Source organism: Theropithecus gelada, chromosome 6, assembly GCF_003255815.1.
Source record: "Theropithecus gelada isolate Dixy chromosome 6, Tgel_1.0, whole genome shotgun sequence".
Lineage (NCBI taxonomy): Eukaryota > Metazoa > Chordata > Mammalia > Primates > Cercopithecidae > Theropithecus > Theropithecus gelada.
The window spans coordinates 57643659-57667514 of NC_037673.1; the positions used below are offsets into that span (position 1 = coordinate 57643659).

General features: G+C 40.5%; 1 protein-coding gene across 3 annotated transcripts in view; it reads right to left on the reverse strand.

Annotated features, from left to right (window-relative positions):
* DEPDC1B (DEP domain containing 1B) overlaps window positions 1–15210 on the reverse strand; it is a 122033-nt gene extending 106823 nt beyond the window's left edge. For all 3 annotated transcript variants that reach the window (XM_025387731.1, XM_025387730.1, XM_025387732.1), the window contains exon 1: window positions 14560–15210. In XM_025387731.1, coding sequence (XP_025243516.1) covers window positions 14560–14607 — 48 coding nt within the window. In that variant the 5' untranslated portion in view covers window positions 14608–15210. The remainder of the gene's footprint in view (window positions 1–14559) is intronic.
* Window positions 15211–23856: the final 8646 nt, after the last annotated feature.

Below are 23856 nucleotides of genomic sequence, written 5' to 3' on the forward strand. Positions count from 1 at the left end.
CTCACTGCATGGCCCAAGATTCCATTCCTTGGAATCCGTGAGGCCAAGAACCCAAGGTCAGAGAACACAAGGCTTGCCACCATCTTGGAAGCGACCCGCCGCCATCTTGGAAACGGCCCAGGACCATCTTGGGAGCTCTGGGAGCAAGGACCCCCAGGTAACATTTTGGCGACCACGAAGGGACCTCCAAAGTGGTGAGTAATATTGGACCACTTTCACTTGCTATTCTGTCCTGTCCTTCCTTAGAACTGGAGGAAAATACCGGGCACCTGTCAGCCAGTTAAAAACGATTAGCATGGCCGCGGGACTTAAGACTCAGGTGTGAGGCTATCTGAGGAAGAGCTTTTTAACAATCCCCAACCCAGAAGGGGTTGGGGACCTTGGTCTGCCTGGTCCCCAGAAGGGTTGGGGTCCTTGGTCTGCCTGGAGCCAGCTTCCACTTTCAGTTTTCTTGGGGAGGCTGAGGGCGGACTAGAGGCAGAAAGCTGTCGTCCCAAACCCCCGGCATTAGCCGGTTCAGATCATGGCACAGCCAGAAGTCTCTACTCAACAGTCGCCCATGCATGCGCCCCCACCTTTCCTTCTGACCATACCTCCTGGGTCCCGACCACTTTCTTGAAAGCGTAGCCCCAAAATTCTCCTTACCTCTGAATCTACTTCCTCCAATCCCTGCCTCCTAGGTACTAATGGTTTAGACTTTAGATTTAGATTTCCTCTAGCAAGTTGTATCTCCAAAGCGATCTGAGGAAGCTCTACGCTGAGTCCTTAGGCATCTAGGCTATAAACCCAGGGAGTCTTATCCCTGGTGTCCCTCCCAATTTAGGCATACAGCTCTCCACATGAGCAGTTATGTGGGACCTGTTCCCCACCACCCTTGCCAGGACCCCAAGTTTGTAATGGCTAAGAGGAGGAGAGAGAGAGACATGGAAGAGAGAGAGAGACGGAGGGGGGAGAGAGAGAAACAGAGGGGAGAGAGAGACGGGGGGGGAGAGAGAGAGACGGAGGGGAGAGAGAGAGAGAGAGGAAGTCAAAGGAAAAAAGAGAAAGAAATAGTTAAAAAAAAAAGTGTGCCCTATTCCTTTAAAAGCCAGGGTAAATTTAAAACCTATAATTGATAATTGAGGGTCTCCTCCGTGACCCTATAACACTCCAATACTACCTCACTGTCAGCGTAAACAAGGGCGTAGCCTGAAAACACTGAGACCACTGACAACCCATAGCTTTCCTATCAAAAATCCTTAACCCAGTGACCCGCGAATGTATTCAATCTGTAGCAACAACTGCTTTGCTAAAAGTAGAAAAATAACTTTTAGAGGAAACCTCATTGTGAGCACACCTCACCAGTTCAGAATTATTCTAAGTCAAAAAAGCAAAAAGGTAGCTTACTAACTCAAAAATCTTAAAGCATGGGGCTCTTCTGTTAGAAAAAGGTAATTTAACACCAACCACTGATAATTCACTTAACCCAGATCCTAACAGGGGACTTAAATCTTAATTACCATACTAAGGTCCAACCAGACCTAGGAGGAACTCCCTTCAGGAAAGGACAATAGATGGTTCCTCCCAGGTGATTGAGGAAAAAACCACAATGGGCATTCAGTAATTGATAGGAAGACTCTTGTTGAAGCAGAGTTAGAAAAATTGCCTAATAACTAACTGGTCTCCTCAAACTTACAAGCTGTTTGCACTCCGTCAAGTCTTAAAGTACTTACAGAATCAAAAAGGACTATCTCAATCCTGACTCAAAAGGTTACCTACACCCTCACTGAAACAAATTTGCATAAGAACTGCTTTTATGGGTACACATCTTGATGGGGCAGCTGGGTTGTTATGAAATAGGAACCCAGTTCAGTTCTAGGACTCACCCCTGAGCACAAAGGCAATGTTGGGCACACTGGTAAAGGACCAGTAGAATCCAACAGTCCGGCCCCCTTTCTTTGTGGTCAAGAAAGGCGGGAAAAGGGATGCAGGTCTGCTACATTGGTGAGCATAACTAATCCGATAAGCAGAGGTCCATGGATGGTTACATACCCTGGAAAGGAATAAGCATTAGGATCATAGAGGACACTCTAGGAGTAATGCTCATCGGAAAATGACTAGGGGGGCTGGCATCCCTCTGTTCTTTTTTCAGATGGGAAACATTCCCCTCCGCAAGGCAAAAACACCCCTAAGATGTATTCTGGAGAACTGGGACCAATTTGACCCTCAGACGCTAAGAAGAAATGACTTACATTCTTCTGCAGTACCACCTGATATCCTCTTCAAGGGGAGAAACCTGGCCTCCTGAGGGAAGTATAAATTATAACATCATCTTACAGCTAGACTTCTTTTGTAGAAAAGAAGGCAAATGGAGTGAAGTGCCATATGTACAAACTTTCTTTTCATTAAGAGACAACTCGCAATTATGTAAAAAGTGTGATTTATGCCCTCCAGGAAGCCCTCAGAGTCTACCTCCCTACCCAGCATTCCCCTGACTCCTTCTCCAACTAATAAGGACCCCGCTTCAACCCAAACAGTCCAAAAGGAGATATATAAAGGGGTAAACAACGAACCAAAGAGTGCCAATAGTCCCCGATTATGCCCCCTCCAAGCAGTGGGAGGAGAAGAATTTGGCCCAGCCGGAGTGCATGTACCTTTTTCTCTCTCAGACTTAAAGCAAATTAAAATAGACCTAGGTAAATTATCAGATAACCCTGATGGCTGTATTGATGTTTTACAAAGGTTAGGACAATTCTATTATGTTAATCAATCCGGAATCGTCACTGAGAAAGTTAAAAGAAATTCGAGATCAAATACAATGTAGAGCAGAGGAGCTTCAAAACACTGGACCCTGGGACCTCCTCAGTCAATGGATGCCCTGGATTCTCCCCTTCTTAGGACCTCTAACAGCTATAATATTGCTACACCTCTTTGGACTCTGTATCTTTAACCTCCTTGTTAAGTTTGTCCCTTCCAGAATTAAAGCTGTAAAACTACAAATCATTCTTCAAATGGAGCCCTAGATACAGTCCATGACCAAGATCTACCGTAGACCCCTAGACTGGCCTGCTAGCCCATGCTCCGATGGTAATGACATTGAAGGCACCCCTCCCGAGGAAATCTCAGCTGCACAACCCCTACTACGCCCCAATTCAGCAGGAAGCAGTTAGAGCAGTCATCGGCCAACCTCCCCAACAGCACTTGGTTTTTCCTGTGGAGAGGGGAAACTGAGAGACAGGACTAGCTGGATTTCCTAGGCCTACTAAGAATCCCTAAGGCTAGCTGAGAAGGTGGCCACTTCCACCTTTAAACACGGGGCTTGCAACTTAGCTCACACCCGACCAATCAGATAGTAAAGAGAGCTCACTAAAATGCTAATTAGGCAAAAATAGGAGGTAAAGATAGCCAATCATTTGTTGCCTGAGAGCACAGCAGGAGGGACAATGATTAGGATATAAACCCAGGCATTCAAGCTGGCAACGGCTGCCCTCTTTGGGTACCCTCCCTTTGTATGAGAGCTCTGTTTTCACTCTATTAAATTTTGCAACTGCAAAAAAAAAAAAAAAAACCTATGTTCTACCTACAGTCTGCTGAAAATACAAAAATGTTAAAAGGAAATAACAGTCTCATCTCCATATTGTTTTAAAGCTAGCTCTAGAAAAGAATCTAATAAGTACTTGTTTAATAAATGCTTATATAATATGTTATCTCTTTTTTTTTTTTTTCCAGCCACTTTACTTTTAGGGATTCACTATATAGAAGCAGCAATATAAGAGATTAAAAAGCATTTACAGGCCAGGTTCAGTGGTTTACACCTCTAATCCCAGCACTCTGGGAGGATGAGGTGGGCAGGACACCTGAACCAAGGAGTTCAAGACCAGCCTAGGCATCATGGAGAAACCCCATTTCTACAAAAAAATTTAAAAATTAGCCAGGTGTAGTGGTGTGTGCCTGTAGCCGCAGCTATTCGGGAAACTGAGGTGGGGGGCTGAAGTGGGAGGATCACTTGAGTCTGGGAGGTCAAGGCTGCAGTGAGCCATGATTGCACCACTGCCCTCCAGCCTGGGCGACAGAGTGAGACCCTGTCTCAAAGAAAGATAAAAGTATTCACAAGTTAAATTTTATTTAAACATGTTGAATTATATTTAATAAACCTGAGTGCTTTTTCAGATAAAGCATTTATAAGTATTTTTATATACTTATATTTATAAGTTTCATAATCAGAGAAAAATTAGAACTAATTTGCCATTTTATAATCAGATAAAAACCAGAACTAATTTGAATAAAATTGACTGAAGTGTGGAATAGCCATAAAACAAAATACTATCGATAGTTCCAAATAGAAATAGATATCGTAAATATAACTAAGTGGAAGAAAAACATACAAAACACTATATATAATCTGATCCTATCTGCTTTAGTATATGCATGTGAAAAGCTAAATGAATATATAACAAACTGTTCAAAAAAAAGAAAAGTCATCTCTTTTGAGGAAGGAATATAAGGCAACTTTTATTGTGTAATATATCTCTAATTTCTTCCTACATAATTACTTCAACATCTTTTTCGGAACATAGGCTCCCTGCCAGTCCTCCTAATGTCCTTAAAATTCATAGTCATATTCTCATTTTCTCCTCTCATTCAAGTCTGTCATTTTACAAATTCTGAATCTTTTATTTCTCAGCTCTCTTCCTATTTAAATCATATTTTTCTGATGTCACCTTTTTCTTTAAACTATATTTCTGATCTCAGAGTTATTTTTTTGTTTTTTTGCAGTTTTTTTTTGCCCAACCTTGGGTCATGTTTTCCCTTCTAATCATGTCTTTTCTTCCAGATTTCATACTCTCTGCTGCCCAACCACCTGAGAAACTATTATCCTATTTCTCTTTTATTTTTGATGGCCAACCTTCTCAGCCACATTTATAATTCCTGAGCATACAACAGCAGGAGCCTGAGGGGCTGAAGTGGGGTTTGTGTATGCATGCACCCCAGATGTGTAGCACAGTGTGTGACCTACACTAGGTATTCAATAAGCAAGTGCTTAATCGATCTTTCACTTTTTCTACTTTTTTTTTTTTTTTTTTTTTGAGACGGAGTCTCACTATATAGCCCAGGCTGGAGTGCAATGGCATGATCTCGGCTTAATGCAATCTCTACCTCCCGAGTTCAAGCAATTCTCCTGCCTCAGCCTCCCAAGTGGCTAGGATTACAGGCATGAGCCACCACACCCAGCTAATTTTTATATTTTTAGTAGAGATGAGGTTTCACCATGTTGGTCAGGCTAGTGTTGAACTCCTGACCTTAGATAATCCACCCACCTCAGCCTCCCAAAGTGCTGGGATTACATGCGTGAGCCACCACACCCAGCACTTTTTCTACTCTTTTTAACCAACTTCTAAACCTCACAAAATTTAATCCCACTAATTCCTAATCATGTCTTCCTCCTGGCCAAATTGAAATAGCTTTTTATTCTTATCCACATTAATCTGTCTACTTCTTTTGACACTGTTATGAGTCATGCTCCAAATTAAGTTAGTCCAAATTTAATATCTTTAATTTAAAAACACACAGAAACAAGGCAAGCCATGAGTAGGATAAGATATATCTGTCATGCCTAAACAAAACAAAAAAAATCAATAAGAAAAAGACACTCCAATTAAAAAATGAAAAAAAAAATTTAAACAGGCATATCATAAAAAAGATCTTCAAATGTCCTATAACATACACAAAGATGTTAAACCTCATTAATTATCAATGCAATGTAAAAGAACTCAACAAGTCAATATCATGACATGGCTGTCAGAATAACTAAAATGAAAGACAGGCTGATCTAACGATCCCACTTTTCGGTATTTGGCCAAAAGATTTAAAGTCAAGATGTGAAAGAGATGTCTGCACTCCCAAGTGCATTGAAACACTATTTACAAGAGTTAAGTTATGGAATCAACCTAAAAGTCCATCAACAGATAAATGAATACAGAAAACGTGGTAAACGTATACAATATAATACTATTCAGCCTTTAAAAAAAGAAAGAAATGTTGTCATTTGCAAGGACATGGATGGAAGTGGAGAACATTATGCCAAGTGAAATAAGCCAGGAACAGAAAGACAAATAATGCCTATTCTCATTTATATGTGGAATCTAAAACAACTGAATTCAAAGAGGCAAAAAGCAGAATGGTGGTAACCAGAGACTGAGGGGAGTAGAGAACGGGGAGATAATGGTCAAAGGGAACAAAGCCTTAACTAGACAGGAAATTATCTTTTTTGTTTGAGGTATCTTGCACATCATGGTAAAGATATTAATAATAATGTACATTCAGAATCTGAGACTAAATTTCAAGTGTACAACAAAAAAATGTTAAGTATTTGAGGTGATGGATATGGTAATTAGCTTGATTTAATTATTCCATTGAATTCATAAATCATAACATCATTTTGTTCCCTACGAATATATACAACTATAATTTGTCAGTTTACAATTTTAAAAACTAAAAAAATTTTTTAGAGACCTAAAACATAAGAAAAAAGATAGGCAATACTAAGTGCTGGTAAGAATGTGAAAGTACTAGAAATCTCATACACTGCTGAAAGGAATGTAAATTGGTGTGACCAGTTTGGAAAACAGATTGGCAGTATCTACAAAAGCTAAATATCTGAACACCTTATAACTCAGCAATTCTACTCCTAAGCATATACCCAACAGAAATCCATATATATGTTCCCCAAAAGACACATTATTCATAATGGCACTATCCATAATAGGCAGAAACAACCCAAATGTCCATCAACATAAGTTTTAATATATTCACCAATAGAATGCAGTGAAAATGAACAAACTATTGCTACATGCCACAACATAGACGAATTTCAGAAAATAATACTGAGATGAAGAGGCCAGATATGAAAAGTAAATACTATATGATTCCATTTACTTGAAGTACAAAAGCAGGCCAAATGATCCGTGATATTTGAAGTAACGATAGTAGTTACCTTCATAAGGAGGTAGGGACCAAGTGGGGGAAAGGAGACTTCTACAGTGCTAGTAATATGATATTCCTTGATCTAAGTGTTGGTTACATGGGATGCTCACTTTATGAAAATTTGTTGAGTTGTATACTTTCTATACAACTCAACAAATTTTTTTGAGCATTTTTATGTACGTTATGCCTAATTAACACCTAAAAACAAAAACACATAATATACATACATACACGCTCACATACTAAAATCCTCCTTAAGAGCAATCCACAGTTGTAGATTATTACTCACATGAAAGATGGCAAATATGAACTGGTTGGTTGGGGTGGTAAACTGGGTGTGGAAGAGAGTAGGGAGGTTGGAGAAGAAACCAAGTGAGTGGATGAAGGAGGGAAAGTATGTAAACAGGAAAAGCAGAGCAAAGGCTAAATAATGAATAGTAGAAAGGGAGCCCATAAAGAGTCCAACAACGCTGATTTAACTTCTCTACCTATCCACCCACTTTACAAGGTTATTGTAAGATCAAATGAGATCATAACTATAAAAGTCCTTTGTTAAAAATGTGTTCCTCAAATATAAGGATAATATATAAAATGTCCAGGATATCTCTTAAATTACAAGGTTCATCTATTCTAGAGCTGGAAAAAAATCTTTGGGACAAAATCAAGACCTTAGCAGGATACACAACTTAGCAAATGTCATTCAGGTACTTAGTCTGTGAATAAGATCTGGAATCCCGTGCTACGGACTTTTCTTCAAGTAGTCATTTCACTATACCAAGTACCTATGGATATTATCACACCTTTAAACAATTTTCACGTATTTTTAATCATTGATTATTGATTTTTTTAATACATGCTCTGATACCTAGCTTTCATTTATCATTAGAATTTTGCACCCAAAAGGCATAATGAAGTATGTAGAGTCGGGGGGAGGGTTAATAAAAAAGATTTTTATTTTATGTTGGTTGAACAATCATAATCATGAACTAAAATTACTTACTGCATAATACTTTATGCATTACATAAACATAATGAAGACATGGGTCTCTGGGACCCAATATTTCCAAATATCACTAGATATATCCACTAATTAACCCAGTTTGGTTAGCAGTTCTTCTGTTTGTTCTTTTAATTACAGAAGTAATAACACTCATTGAAACAAACGAATTAAATACAGAAGTATACACAAAAGAGTTTGCATGTCTTACTCCATACCTATCACATACAGACACATAGACGGAATTTTTCCTTTGTAGGTGTGTTGTTTGTTGTTGTTTGCCATTTTAAGAAATGAGATCAATCATGTTGTATATGTTATAATACAACAAGACTTGCACCTAACATAGATATCTCTCTGCATCATACCTGCAAATCTAGCCCATTCTTAAGAATGTTCCGTAATTTCTTCTGCCATTTTCTAACAAACGGTCATCCAAGTTGTGCCCAGTTCAGTTTTTACAAATACATTAGAAGTATATACATGTTTATATAACCTAAAGTAGCAAGGCTTTTGTTTATTTTTGATAGATTTCTAAAAAATATCAGCATATTTAAATCAGTTGTAGCAAGTCACACTTCCACCAACAATGTGGGAGCCTAAAGCCTTACACTTTGGCCTACACTAGACGCTATCATTCCTTTCATTTCTGCCAATCTATGTAAAAGAAATTATAGATCCATATTTTGTTTGCATTTTCATATATTTACCTTTAGTCATGTTCCTTTCTTCTTCTGAGATTTGCCATTTTTCTATTGGGTTGTCCCTTTTTTAAAATCAATTTTAAGAACTGTTTAATCTGTTAATGTTTAAGGGCATAGAAGTCAGGAAAGTTAATCAGTTTTGTTCAGTTCAATATCCTCACAACAAAGACCAGTGCCTGACATATAGTATACTCATTTAATATGTACTGATGAATATAGAATATTAAACCTTTTTCTTACATGTTAAGAATGTTTTATCTTAGTCTATCAATTTATTTACATAGTCTGTAGCTATACAATGATTTTTGTTGTAGATGTTGATGTTTTCATAAGGAAATAAAATCTATTTTCTTTATCAGTTCAGGGTTTATTCTCTTAAAGCTTCCCCATCCAGAGGTATTAAAATATTTATCAAAATTTTCTTTTAATATTTTAGAGGGTATCTTTTTTAATATGTAAACCTTTAACTGAATTTTGTATGGTGGGAGGCAGGGGATCTCTATTTTTTTCTGGATGGACAATTGTGTTAGTCCATTCTTGCATTGCTATAAAGAAATACCTGAGACTGGGTAATTTATAAAGGAAAGAGGTTTAATCGGCTTACGGTTCTGCAGAGTGTATAAGAAACATGGTGCCAGCATCTGCTCAGTTTCTGGTGAGGTCTCAGGAAGCTTTTATTCAAGGCAGAAGGTGAAGCAGAAGCAGGCAGAAGGAGGCACGTAACACAGCAAGGAGGAGCAAAAGAGAGCGAGGGACAAGGTGCCACGCTTTTTTTTTTTTTGAGTCGGACTCTTGCTCTGTCACTGAGGCTGGAGTGCAGTGGCGAGATCTCGGTTCACTGCAAGCTCCACCTCTCAGGTTCACGCCATTCTTCTGCCTCAGCCTCCCCAGCAGCTGGGACTACAGGCGCATGCCACCACACCTGGCTAATTTTTTTGTATTTTTAGTAGAGACCAGGGTTTCACCATGTTAGCCAGGATGGTCTCAATCTCCTGACCTTGTGATCCGCCTGCCTCGGCCTCCCAAAGTGCTGGGATTACAGGCATGAGCCACCGCGCCCAGCCAGGTGCCACACTTTTAAACAATCAGATCTCACATGAACTCAGAGTGAAAACTCACTAATTATCATGAGGACAGTAACAGTCCATTCATGATCTGCCCCAGTGACCCAAACACCTCCCACTAGGCCACACCTCCAACACTGGGAATTACATTTCAATATGAGATTTGGAGGGGACAAATGTCCAAACCATATCAAGAGTCAATTATGCCATGCTTTTCTAAATGAACAGAAACACTATTAAGTAACCTTACATATCACATTTCTTGATTGTTTCTATCCTATTGAACAACTATCTGTTCCTGTGTAATACCATACAGTTGTCATTACAGTCAATACCAAGTATAAATCTCTGGTAGGACAAGGCCCCTGTCTTCTTTGTGAGGGAATGTGAAAACTTCTTTTTTTTTTTTGAGACAGAGTCTCACTCTGCCACCCAGGTTGTAGTGCAGTGGCGAGATCTCGGCTCACTGCAACCTCCAGCTCCCTGGTTCAAGCGATTCTCCTGCCTCAGCCTCCAGAGTAGCTGGATTAGAGGCATGTGCCACCACACCCAGCTAATTTTTGTATTTTTAGTAGAGACGGGATGTCACCATGTTAGCCAGGATGGTCTTGATCTCCTGACCTCGTGATCCACCCGCCTTGGCCTCCCAAAGTGCTGAGATTACAGGCATGAGCCACTACAACCGGCGTGAAAACTTTTTTGTGAGGTTCATTTCTCTTTGTGAGGGAAAATTTTTTTCAACTCTCAGATTTTTACTCTTCAGCAGGAGCTTTCAATTCATTGCATTCTCCCACACAGGGAAAAAAAAATCCATTAAGATTTAGAATGGATTAACTGCTCTATTGCTATTGACTTTTATTTCATAATAGAAATATGAAATAGAAAATGTCTAATAAAACATCTTTATCAAAGTCTCATTGCCCCTTTAAAAAAGACAATTTATAAATAGACTTTTGAGTTTACTTATTTTGATTTTGAATGGCATTTATCATTATGGGTTGTATTTCCTTCATATATGAGATACTTTAGATTTTTCAAAGCCTGCTGAGGTCACCTTGGTCTCTGTTCCCACTTATTTCCAAATATAACTAGGGGTTATTTGGCTACCCCACTCAGAAAGAAAAATAATTATCTTTAAATAATCTAGCAATATACCATTCTCAGTCACATTTGGAAACAAAATATCCTATGTCAACAAAGAACAAGAAAGAGCTTGAATTTTTTTTCATGACATTATATTTGAAGAGAATCTTTATAGCAAATGGAACAAAACATTTGTTTTATGATTTTAAAACACTGTTTGTTTTGCTTTACTTATTAATTTCAGTCCCCTAGTTTCTCAGGAAAAAACAAAATCACACAATTGTTTTTGCTTAACATGATGAGGCAAACTATAAGACATATACCTACTGCTGTGCGTCCTGTTCTTTTCTCCAGGATATTCCATTTCCTTTCTTCTTAGTACCAAAAATATTATGATAGCAGTGCTATAAAGGAAACTGATTGGTGTGGGAATTCAGTGCAACCAATTCTAGATCTACTTGTACTTGCCACATCCTTGTTGTGTGATCTTGCCATTCTAACTCTCAGATTCAGTGAAAGCTATATGTCTTTTAAAGTTTATCAGTTGCATCAGACCATATATATAACTCAGAATAAGTTCAAAGATAAGAAGATGTAAGCAGTTTCTAGAAAAAAATTTTCTTTCTCTCTACTTGAATGAACTATTGACACCAAGTTTACAAAAATGAAAGTGATTTCAATGAAAATGTATACATGGCTAATTAGCTTCATATTTACATGAAAGTGATTTCAAAGAAAATGTATAAATGACTAATTAGCTTCACATTTATCATGAGTTGGGGCTATTTGACTTTTGCCATAACATTTTACCTAATCTATAAAATGTTATTTTCAAATAAGACTTTGGAGCTTTAGAAAAATGGAGCTGTACATGCTTTGAGAAAGTAAAGTGAGCCATGAAAGGAGAAAATAAAGGCCTAGTTTTTGTATCCCAATAGATTTTTACCAACCTTTCCCTGAAGAAAGTTTAGAATGAGCATAATGGGAAAAGGGGGAAATTGCATGTTGTGGATGGAGGAAGGAAAGGTCAGCTATGTCCAATAAGTAAAGAGAGGACTAGTCTCAAACTATTCAACATATGATTTACCTAGCAAAAGCTTTAAGTCACAGCTGAATTACACTGGGGAAACAATTACAGGTTTTATAATGGAAAGAAGCATCTTCAATGTTGGCTGCAATCACTGACAGCAGGAATACTCACTTTTGAAAAAATAAAAATGGCCATTGTTTTCTGCTTTCCAAATCTTAGTTTAATATTATGTTCCTCAAACACTATAAAGTTGAGAACTGAAATGATTACCTGGGAAATTCTGGTGAAACTGAGGTGTTTGTTTCATTAATTATCCACGTCATTTATCTTCTTAACTTAACCTAAATTTAGCCTGAATATCATTTGTTAGAGACTGAAGACTTTTAGAGAGCAGAGAGCACCTTTTTTTAATTAAATAAATTCCTTTGATAATATTTTAATGTGACTCAAGAATCCAGCAGTATCTATATATGGGCCCTCTGCATCAATGAAAAGAAGTACCTCATACAATTCTGTGAATATGAGACTAAAATACAATTTCAATTATGAGGTAATTTCTTTTTTTTTTTTTGTAGTCTAATGCAGGAAGAATGAAGACTAGTCATGTCGAGAACCAGAGCCGCACTATGTTTTCCTTATGTAAGTCCTGTAAATAAATTGGTGAAGGGAATCATCAAATGCCTTATTTTCCTTCCCGCAAAGAGAATAAACCTTTTTGAAAGTCCCTGATAAGGTACAACCCTTATCCCTAAAGTTAGACCTACCAATAGCCGTGACCCCAGATCATTCTGGTGTCTGTATGGAGTGTTTGCAAAGATGAGTGCAATAATTCTTCCCATCCTCTCCACATGCAACTCTGTGGCTTTGCTACTCCGCCCATCAAGAAATGGAGTTGAATTTCTAGAATCTGGATTTAGCTGTTTAACTTGCTTTGCCCAATGAGATTTGAACAAAAAGTAACAAGCTGAAACTTCCTTTTAGCTTTGTTGGAACCATGAGACCACTAGGTGAAGATGCCTCCGATAAACTGTTAGAGATATCTGACCCAGGTAATAGCCAGGACCAAGTCAAGCAGCCATCTTCCATCATCCAGTACTAGCCAAGTCATATTACTTGTGGCACATGAGTGAACTCCACAGAAGAACCGTTGACATGAGTCTAGCCCAGATTACTGATCCAAAGGATAATCACATAAAATGCTCATCTTTTTGCCAATGTCACAGACTCTCCCAAGTCCTCTTTTTTTTTTGGAGATGGAGTTTTGCTCTTGTTGCCCAGGCTGGAGTGCAATGATGCACTCTTGGCTCAGTGCAACCTCCACCTCCCAGGTTCAAGCGATTCTCCTGCCTCAGCCTCCCAAGTAGGTGGGATTACAGGCAGGTGCCACCATGCCCAGCTAGTTTTTGTATTTTTAGTAGAGACAGGGTTTTGCTGTGTTGGCCAGGCTGGTCTCAAACTCCTGACCTCAGGTGATCCATCCACCTTGGCCTCCCAAAGTGCTGGGATTACAGGAATGAGCCACCGTGCCCAGCCCCAAGTTCCCTTAAATCATGTAAAATTTCATGAGTATGTGGCACGTGCAGTTTTCGGTGAAGAGGATCCTTAATCTTCATCAGCTTCTCAGAGTGATCTATGAGCCAAATTTAAAAAGACCCATCAGCACCAACTATGGTTTCTCTTCCAGAAGCTGGCCTTCTCAGCTCTGGCTTGACCTACTGGTATAGTGTGCAGCTGGCTTTGGAAAGAAAAGGAAACCCTATTTACATTATCTGTATTCCAGCATCCTCACCTCTTCCATAAGTCTAGCTGAGTAAGAGTTTGGATCTTAGTTCCCACCTTTTCCTGTGTATTCATTATGATGCATGGAGCGATGAGAGTAATTCCCATGTTAAATGTGGCCAGAGAGGTTGGCAGACCAAGGAGCAAGTTACCGTCCTCCCAGATTACCATTACACTTCCACAGAAAGTCCTCTAAACACTTGCCACAGATATTACCAAATTGTCACCCTTTATTGCATTATAGTAAGCCTTTGAGGTAGAAATCACTAAAATTACTTGCTCCAGGCCATAAAGCAGACCAAGTACACCTCAATACCAAAGCTTTTCTCCCAGGAAAAAAAAAAAAAAAAACGGACCCAGGGACCCTCAGGGTCGGCAAAGACTCTTCTAAAACATCTGTCCGGGCCAGCTCCTCAGTTGGATCGGTGCTGACAGAAACAGAAACGCCAGGGGCCGGAAATGTGGCCAGGACGATGCCCCTCTGTTCTGGGCACCGTTTGTTCGAATACCTCGTCAGGTAGCATCAGGTGTCACTCAGGAAGAAGACACGCCCTGCCTGGACTGCAGCGAACGCTGAGCGTTACGGGGTACGTGGTGGCCCTCAGGTTACCGACCGGGTCCGTTAGATTCCAGAGGGCAAAAGGCAGGGAGCAGCCTGGTCTTGGGGTTTTAAATAGAGAGGTGCCATCTACTGCCGAAAACCAAGTCAACATCTCGGGACAAAGCTGCACTCACCCCCGGCCGGCTGAGCTCTGGGCCCCTTTAGCCTTTCTTTGAGCCTGGTCCAGTAAAAAGCAGCCCCAGCAGTCCCAGCTGAAACGCTCCACACCCGGGCCCCGCTGAACTGCAGAAGCGAAGACTGACAAGCACTCTGTCCGCTCGTAGAGTGGGAGCTCGCGGCACCGGCGGCTCCGCCCAGGCCCCCGCACACTCACTCACCAGCCTGGTAGCTCTGTAAGGCCCGGGCCCCACGATGCGATGCTCCATGGCGAGTAGGCAGCAGCGGCAGCAGCCGCGCCAGCGCCGATCCCCGCCAGCCGGCGGAGCGGCAGTTTGAATCCCAAGCCCGCGGGCTCCGGGCGCTGATTGGGCGGCGCGAAGGTGCGTCACCGGAACTGCGCAGAGTGGGCGGGGAGGTCGGTGTCTCTCCGAGACCGGCGGCGTATGGAGCTCCGGCTGCCAACTTGCCTGAGGTGAAATCTGTTGCCCACCCTGGTCCCACCGTGCGAGCACACCTGGGCAGGTGCGACTACGGGGCCAGGGGCGTCTCCCCCGCGCTGGACAACGCTGTGCAGCGCCCTTCCCAGATTTCTGCGTCGGAGCAACACAAACACACGCATTCTTTACAAAAGGGTCAATAAAAGGGTGTTACCCAACGACCGAAACCCAGCTTTGGGCCGCGTGGATAAATCCCTGTCCTCCCTACCAAGTGCACTATGAGCCTGGAGGTGCTGCTAACTCTGAGAGAAGCAGGTAATGAAATGAAGCGAGGCGACAGCTTTTACCAATGGAGGGACATTTAAAAACAGGATAGAGAGCACATGGCCACAAGGAACGTAGACAGTATGTAAGGGCAATAAAGAGCGGGAAGGGAGCCCAGATTATCTTCTGTTTGTTCTCTTGATAGTCTTTTCTCCTTTGAGTTCTATGTTTTGTATTGGACTGATATTTTTAGTCCTTGGCAATAGGGTTGTGAGTCCTTTTTTGACTGCTTAGAATTTTCCCCCTGGGAATTGCTTGTCCGATTTGCAATATTTCAGAGGGACAAATGAAGTAACTCCATATACTTACGACTCTGTACCCTACTCAAATTTGGTCATCTCTGTAGGTACCCAGGATAAGACGTTGAAGGAGTGAAGATGTGCCATTCCAAAATATGCGTAATTGGTATATTGATTATTTCGAGCGGAAAACATTGGAGAAATGGTAGTTTCAGAAAGGGCAAGCTGACCGGCCTCTTCCGATGCAGCAGGCCATAAAGATTTCCCTGGGTCGGGCATCCTCTCCCTACCACGGTGAGAAAATAGTACGGTGAGAAAATAGTGCGTATCACCAAAGGCTTGGAATTGAAGGCTGCAGTTGACCTGAATAAACATTCTTAACGAAGTAATCCTATCTTCCACTAGGAGATACAGGAAATTTTTTACATTTATCTTCCAGTGACTCCCTAGAAAATGTTACTGTCTTTGTGAGCTATGGAAGTTACTCGAGTCACAGGGCACCAAAATATGTTAGCAGCTGCCCATATCCGAGACACCGCCCCAAAGTATGTTACAGGCAGCGAATCCCTATAGATCTGCAGCACCCTCAATCGTTGCCTCCTCAGAAGAAAGAATTCGAGTGAGGGGCTTAAGACGGAAGGAGAGACCCAGGCAAGTATTAGACCAGAAGTGAAAACTTATTAAAAAGCTTTGAATGAAAGGAAGTACACTTGGAAGAGGGCCAAGCCGGTGACTTGAGAGATCTAGTGCATAGTTTGACCTTTTGACCTGGGGTTTTATACGTTGGCATACTTCTGGGGTCTTGCTTTGGGGCTTTGCATTACTTCTCTCCTGATTCTTCCCTTGGGGTGGGCTGTCCACATGCGCATACTTGAGCCCACTTGCCCAACTCCTAAGATCTTATCAGGAAGCCTCTGATCAACAGTTCAAGTGTTTTCTATTAGGAGACTGCCTTTCCCTGGTGCTGGCTGTGACCAACTATTATTTTAGAGAGACAATTAACAACCGCCTGACCATCACCTGATGGCTGCCTGACATTCCTGATGTGTGTGTGTATGAGGGGGAGCCCTCTCCTGCCCTGCTCATGCCTGACTAGCTACTTATACTGTAACACCTTAGCCAAATTTTCTTTGTCATGGCTTTTCTTCTCAAATGTATCTCTCTTTGTCTAAAAAAATAAGTGAAAGCATCTTCGGCCATTTCTTCAGACTTCACTCTCTTGTGAAGATCCCCATGTGTATGTAAAAGTAATAAAATGTGTATACTTTTCTCCTGGTAATCTTCCTGGTGTCAGTGTGGTTTCTAGATACAGCTGGAGAGCTCATTAAGAGGTAAAAGGGAGCTTGGAAGTGACCTCTGGCTCCCCTATAACATGATGAGAAAGACCTAAGTAAGGGATTGGACTCCCACCTCTTCTCATCCTCAAAACCACACCACTACCACCACCCATTTGCTGCTTTAGGTTTTTACTTAGAAAGCCCAAGAAATGTCCGAGATGATACATACATATTGCTTTTGTAATTAGAAAAAACAATTAAAAATTTTTTTGTTATTTCCAGTAAGTGAATCCTTATCAGAACTTTTTTTTTTTTAACCTCTAAGCTGTATGGAAGAGAGCTTGTCTTCCGTGCTGCTTGTCCTTGGCAAGGAATATAAAGGGATACTTGTGTTCTTGACACAAGAAACAGGAGAAAGGGAATTTTAGAGCCTTGTCTGTCTGAGACCTGCCACCGGCTATGATGGTGGTGAAACTGGAATCTGATACAAAACATCGTGTCCAGCATTATGCAGCTCTCTAGTTCTGTAAGTATCACAGACTGTGAAACTCCATAGATCTGGATTTCAATAATGACTGGTACTACTTACCAGCGGAGTGACTTCAAGCTAATTATTTAATTTCCATCTACGTACTGGTAAACTGGGAACATTAATGATTATCTTGCAGAGTCGTAAGGATGTATGTAAAGTGCTAAATATAGTGCTCAGCATATATTTACAGTGCCTAGCATATATCAGTAATAAAAAGAACTATATATTTTTTTTTTAAATGATACCAGCTTCTTGAGCATTTCCCAAGAGCCTGTTATTAGCCATAGACAAGATGGCTATTACTAGAAAGGCATACTTCCAAAAGATCTACATATCAGAAGCCACAAAGAGTCGTTGCAGGGTCCGGGGGCATCTGGACAATGCCGTGCAGCACCCTTCCCAGACTTCTGCACCCACACAACACAAACATGTACACTGTTTCTCTACAAAAGGGTCAATAAAAGGTTGTCATCCAGTGATGCCTCACGCCTATAATCCCAGTACTTTGGGAGACCAAGGCAGGTGGATCACTTGAGCCCAGGAGTTCAAGACCAGCCTGGGTAACATGGCAAAACCCTGTCTCTACTAAAACTATGAAAATTAGCTGGCTGTGGTGGCACACTCCTGTAGTCCCAGCTTACTCAGGAGGCTGAGGTGGGCGAATCACTTCAACCCAGGAGGTGGAAGCTGCAGTGAGCCAGGATCGCCCCACTACACTCCAGGCTGGGTGACAGTGAGATGTCTCTAAATAAATAAATAAATGCCTCAAAGAAATCGAGGTTTTACATTTGTTCATTCACTTATTCAGCAAGTATGTAAGAATACACTACTGTGTGCCAGCTGTAATTCCAGTCACTGAAATCATGCAATAGATAAAATGCAGCTTCTAGGAGCTGACTCCTAAGTAGAGGAAGGGATGACAAGTTAGCTATAATACATTCAAATATGTATTATATATCAGGTGGTGATTGAGTACTGAAAAGAAAAGTAAGACTAAAGTGGAGAGGGTGGTAGGGGGAAGTTGCTGTTTTGGTTCAGGTAGTCAGGGAAGGCATCTTTGATGAGGTGACATCTGAGTAGATGATCTGAGTGAAGTAAGGGGTAGTTGTCTGCGGAAGAGCTTCTAAGCCGAAAAATGAACAGCCCATGAGAAACTTCCAGGAGACATGGGAAGGAGGCTGGTGCTGACTAAAGTGAGGGAGTAAAAGGGGCAGTGGAGAAGATGGGGTTGAATACAGAATGGAGTGGGGCTTTCAGGCCACATTATGGGCCATGGGATTCTGATACTATTCTGAATTAGTGAAAATATATTGGAAAGTTTTGATCAACAGAGTGATCAAAACAGATCACAATCACTCTGCTAATCTTTGGCCAGTCATTTTGGCCAAATCACTCTAGCCATGTGTGGATACTGGACTCGGGTAGGCATTGCGGGTGAGAAAGGAGGCAGGAAAATCAGTAGAGGAAGCTGCTACAATACCTCATTGGAGAAAGTAAACAAATTTGCTTTGTGTGGTGCTTGGCACATAGTGGCATTCAATAACCATTTACTGAGTGAGTAAATGAGTGAGCAAATGAAACTAAGCTTTAGAAGTTACTCATTTCTTAAAGATCAATTTGATTCATTCATTCTGTTTGCCATTTCTCATATGAGTATGGGGAACAAAATAATAGCTAGCTTTTATATTTTTATTTTAATGCATCAGATTTGTTTTTAAAACTCTTACTTTTTATCATTAAAGTCCTCTGAGCTTTTGAGTTTGGGAAAATACAATCTGCACATACTCCATGACTTGTGTTATAATTGCCCCTCCACCTCCTGCCGCCTCACACTTACACCATTACAGTACAAAGTTACCATAATAAAACCTGTGCCAAAGAATATAGCTGAATGGATTTTCATATTTGAGAATAAGCTCAATTTCTGACACATCACAGTTATGCCAAGGCATATATGGTAAAGTATAATTCTCTACACCTTGGAAAGAGATGTAATGAAAAAAGTTTTTAACTAACATTGATGTGGCCAAGAAATATAGGATAAATTAAAGGAGGAAGATTCTAAAGATAAGAAAGCCATTTGGAAGACAGCTGAAGGAATACAGGCATAGAATTCCATGAGTAATAGAGTGTTATGAGAAAATACCCATATAATCTTGAGCAAGACTCAACTTCTCTGATTATCAGTTTCCTCATCAGTAAAATAGAAATAATAATGGTACCTGCTTCATAGGGTTGTTGAAAGACTTAACTGAGGAAATATATACAAAGCTCTTAGAATTTTGTTTCCCTTATATGGTAGGCAGAATTCTAAGAAGGCCGCTATTTCAGAAAAAGAACTAACAGAAGACATATACATATATGTACAGAGAGAAAGAGACAAAGACAGACAGAGATTTATTAAAAGGAACTGGCTCACATGACTATGGAGCCTGATAAGTCCCAAGATGTGTAGTCAGGAAACAGAAAACCCGGCAGACATGATGGTATATTTACAGTCCAAGTTCAAAGATCTGAGAACCAGGGCCAATGGCATAGCTCCAGTTTGAAGTCTGGTAGGCTTGAGACCAGGAAGAGCTGACGTTTGTTTCAGTTTGAGTTTAAAGTCAGGAGAAAAAAAAAAAAAAGTTCCAGCCTGAAGGCATTCAGGCAGAAGAAATTCCCTCTTACTCAAGAGAGAAACAGTCTTTTGTTTTATTCAAGCCTTCCACTGATTGGATGAGGCCCACCTATATTAGAGAAGGCAATAACTTTAGTCTATTGACTTACATGTTAAACTATCAAAAACACCCTCAAGAAATACTCAGAATAATGTTTGACCACATATCTGGGCACCCTGTGGCAGATAAATTAACCACAATTTTATGGTTAACGTAAAATTAACCATTATAGCCCCTGAGACCCCCAGCCCCTGATATACATAAACCTTCTTCCCATTATTTAACCAAACACTAATGTAGATACTGCTGTAACGAGATTTTGCACATGTAATTAAGGTTGTTGATCTTGAGGTAGGACAAATATCTAGGTGGTCCTGCTTAATCATATGAGCTCGTTAAAAGGACAGAATTTTCTCCAACTAGTTGTATAAGGAATGCCAGGACTAAATTCCATCAACCTGAATGAGCTTAGAAGCAAATTTTCCCCTAGAGCCTCTATAGGAGAACTCAGCTGACTGATGCCTTGATTTCAGCCTCCCAATACCTGATATATTGAGCAGAGAGCCACCACACTGTGCCAGATTTCTGACCAACTGAACCGTGAACTAATAAATAAATGTTGCTTAAAATCCAGTAAATCTGTAGTAATTTCTTATGTGCCAACACAAAACTAATGTACCTTTTACATACAAAATTCTCAAATGCTTCTTCTAGTTACTCTATGGCTAGAGTAGGAATGGGAGGAAAAAAGTCAATATTTAATGAGTAATTATTTACAAGGGATGAGGGAGAAGAAAACGTCAAAGAAGGCTCCAAATATATTCTGGAAAGCTGGCAAAAAATATTGTGCCATTAACCATAAGGAAAGAAGAATTGTCTGAGTAAGCAAGAAGGAACATGGAGAAGGGGTCTCAGACTTCCCTGTGCATAAGAAGTGTCACGGTTCTTATGCATAGTAAAGTGCATAAAACTCAATTTTATGGGTTCCACCCACAGAGGTACCTAGAAGTACCTAGATTCCATAGCTAATTTACTGTTTGACTATTTGCTAGTAGCTCCAAAGATCCCTGATATGTACAGATTTCTAATTTTGATGAATCAAAAACTTGAAATCCCCACCTCAGGGGCTGGAGTGTAAGAGAATATCATCCAGCTTGTAATTAAGCCCATCCAGCCACCTGAGATCCTCAGCTCAATATGGCTTTCTACTTTTCTAATAGAGAAAAGTCCAGTTGGGGAAGTTAGAGGGAGAAAGAATACAGAGAGGAACAGAAGACCTTTCCAATGTCCCATTTCAAGCCTTTTGGTTTACGGCCTTGACTGACCTATTTCTCCGGCCCTCATACTACTGCCTCACCCCTGTGTCTGGACTTATCTGCCTGCACCTGGCTCTTCCTGTACCACAATCTCTCAGCCTTCCTTGGGCCCTTGATAGATCTTATGATAGGGGCGTGTCCCACTCTTGGCTCCATCCCTGGAGGCTAAAGCTCTGGACATTCATCAAAGACCTTCTCCTCTGTTTTACTCTTAAAGGCACAAGATTCAAGTTTCTGCCTCAGCAGAATTACAAATCATTGCATATTACTGAACTTTGGGGTAGCTGACACATAGTCAAACAATATATTGTTTGATATCCAGTATTAGCAGATCAGTTTTCTGGCCCATGGCACCTGAGCTCAGTTTTAAAAGAAATGAAAAAAGTAAGATAAAATTATTGCCTTTTTTTAAAGATTCATCACAAATGGTCCCCAAAATAGCAACTGTACTTAATTTAGCTGGGGGGAGGGGCGGGGGGGGGAATCTCAATTAAAAACTTAAAAAGGAAGTCAGGGTGGAAGGGTGGGGAATATACAGAACTTTTGGGAAGCACTACTGCCAGATCCTACAGACACTTATAAGAAGTAAGGTGCTCAAGGCAGAAGTTGCTTCCTTCAGGAAGATATTTAACAGGAAATTTCCTACACCTGGACTCAACAGCGGAGCGTCCTGGGTGCCTAGACCCATGGACCACACGCACATGCAAGAACCCAGAATCAGAAGTGGAGAGTAGCTGGGTGCACAATCTCAGCGACTGCGGAGGACTGCTTGAGGCCAAGAGTTTGAGATCAGCCTTGGCAAAATAGTGAAACAATTGTCACTACAAAAAAATTTTTTTTTTAATTAGCCAGACTTGAGGGCACACACCTGTGGTCCCAGTTACTGAGGAGGCTGAGGTGGGAGGATTGTTTAAGTCCAGGAGTTTGAGGCTGAAGTGAGCTATGATCATGCCACTGTACTCCAGCCTGGGAAACAGAGTAAGATTCTGTCTCTGAAAAAAAATAAATAAATTTTAAAAAATGGATAGTGGTCAGCGTCACTAAGCCAGAAACAGGATGAAATTGAGATTGTGAGCAAAAGCAGTTGGGGAACAAGGAAGGTCTGTGAGCTGGGGTTGGGGCAGGGTGTCTGTATGTATTGGGCTACCTTGAAGGGCTAACAAAGGCAACAATGGTGATTGTATTCGCCCGCAACACTGCTGCTCTTATTTTCTGGCAGAGCCAAGCAACGGAAACTTGCAAGGATATAAAAATATAAAAAACAAAATCATTTTAAGCTTTTGTCCTTGCTGATGATGATTAGATTTTATATTTTACTTTTGTTTATTCTTAATATTTTTGATTTTTCTATCTTTCTTTTATTTTCAAAGGTTTGAATGAGAGTTCAAATATAGGCTTATCATTTAATCATATTAAATGTTTTGAATCTGATAAATCCTCTGTGGTATAAAAAAATACATTTTATTAAAAGACTTTTTAGAGTAGTTTTAGGCTCACAGCAAAATTGAGAGAAAGGTTCAGAGATTTCTCATATACCCTTTTACCCACGTGTGCATAGCTTCTCTCATTATCAACATCCTCCACCACAGTGGTGCATTTGTTACAACTGATGTTTTAACTTTTTGGGGGGTTATAATACATTGATATATATTCTTTTTTAGTAGGAATCTAAGTCCCTTCCCAAATCTTAAGTGAAATTGTAATCCCCAGTGTTGGAGGTGGGGCCGAGTGGGAGGTGACTGGATCATGGGGGTGGTTTTTAATGGTTTAGCATCATCCTCCTAGTGCTATTCTCTTGAGGGAGTTCTCACGAGATCTGATTATTTTAAAGTGTATAGCGTCTCTCCCCTTTCTCTCTTCTTCCTGCTCCCACCATGTAAGATGAGCCTGCTTCCCCTTTGCCTTCTGCCATAATTGTACGTTTCCTGAGGCCTCCCCAGAAGCTGAGCAGATGGCCAGCATCTCATGCTTCCTGTACAGCTTGTGGAACTGTGAGCCAATTAAACCTCTTCTTTATGAATTATCATCCCAAGTATTTCTTTATAGCAATGCAAGAATGGACTAACACACATATGGAGAAAAGTACACACATCTTCTTTATATTTCTTGGCGAATTTCACAACCTAAACACAGCCTGTAACCAGCACCCAGATCAAGAAACAATATATGAAGAGTATCCCTCCTCCAGCAGTTCCACAGTGCAATAGTGAACACTCTGGATTCTGAATCCAGCTGTTCAAGTTCAAGAAACAAAGCACGACCAGCACCTGTGAAGATGCTCTTATGCCACTGCCAGTCTCTACTCACTAAGGGTAACTGAAACGGATATTTTACTGTGTAAGAAAAAAAAGAAGCAAGAAAAATTATATAGCAGACCAAAAAGGGAACGTAGGCTGAGACACAAGTTACTAGGAATTTAGTCCCTCTACATTGTAACTCAAAACCAATGTTGAAAACTTAAGGAGAAAAGGAGAAAAGGATTTTATTTAATAGACAAAACTCTTATAGTATCCAATTTCAGCCTTGACTGGATCTACCATTTGTGAATTTTCCTGTTTCAATTAAAACTAAAAAGTGACTTTCTAGACATTGAAACCTATTTGACTGCATTTTCTTGTCTAACTTTCTCTGAAAAGCCTTTGGCTTGCCCTGGAATTAATTTGCACGGCAGTGGTTTTATTCCAGTTCCAATGAGGGATTAGTAGAGAGAGTGGCTCTGCAGAATTCACT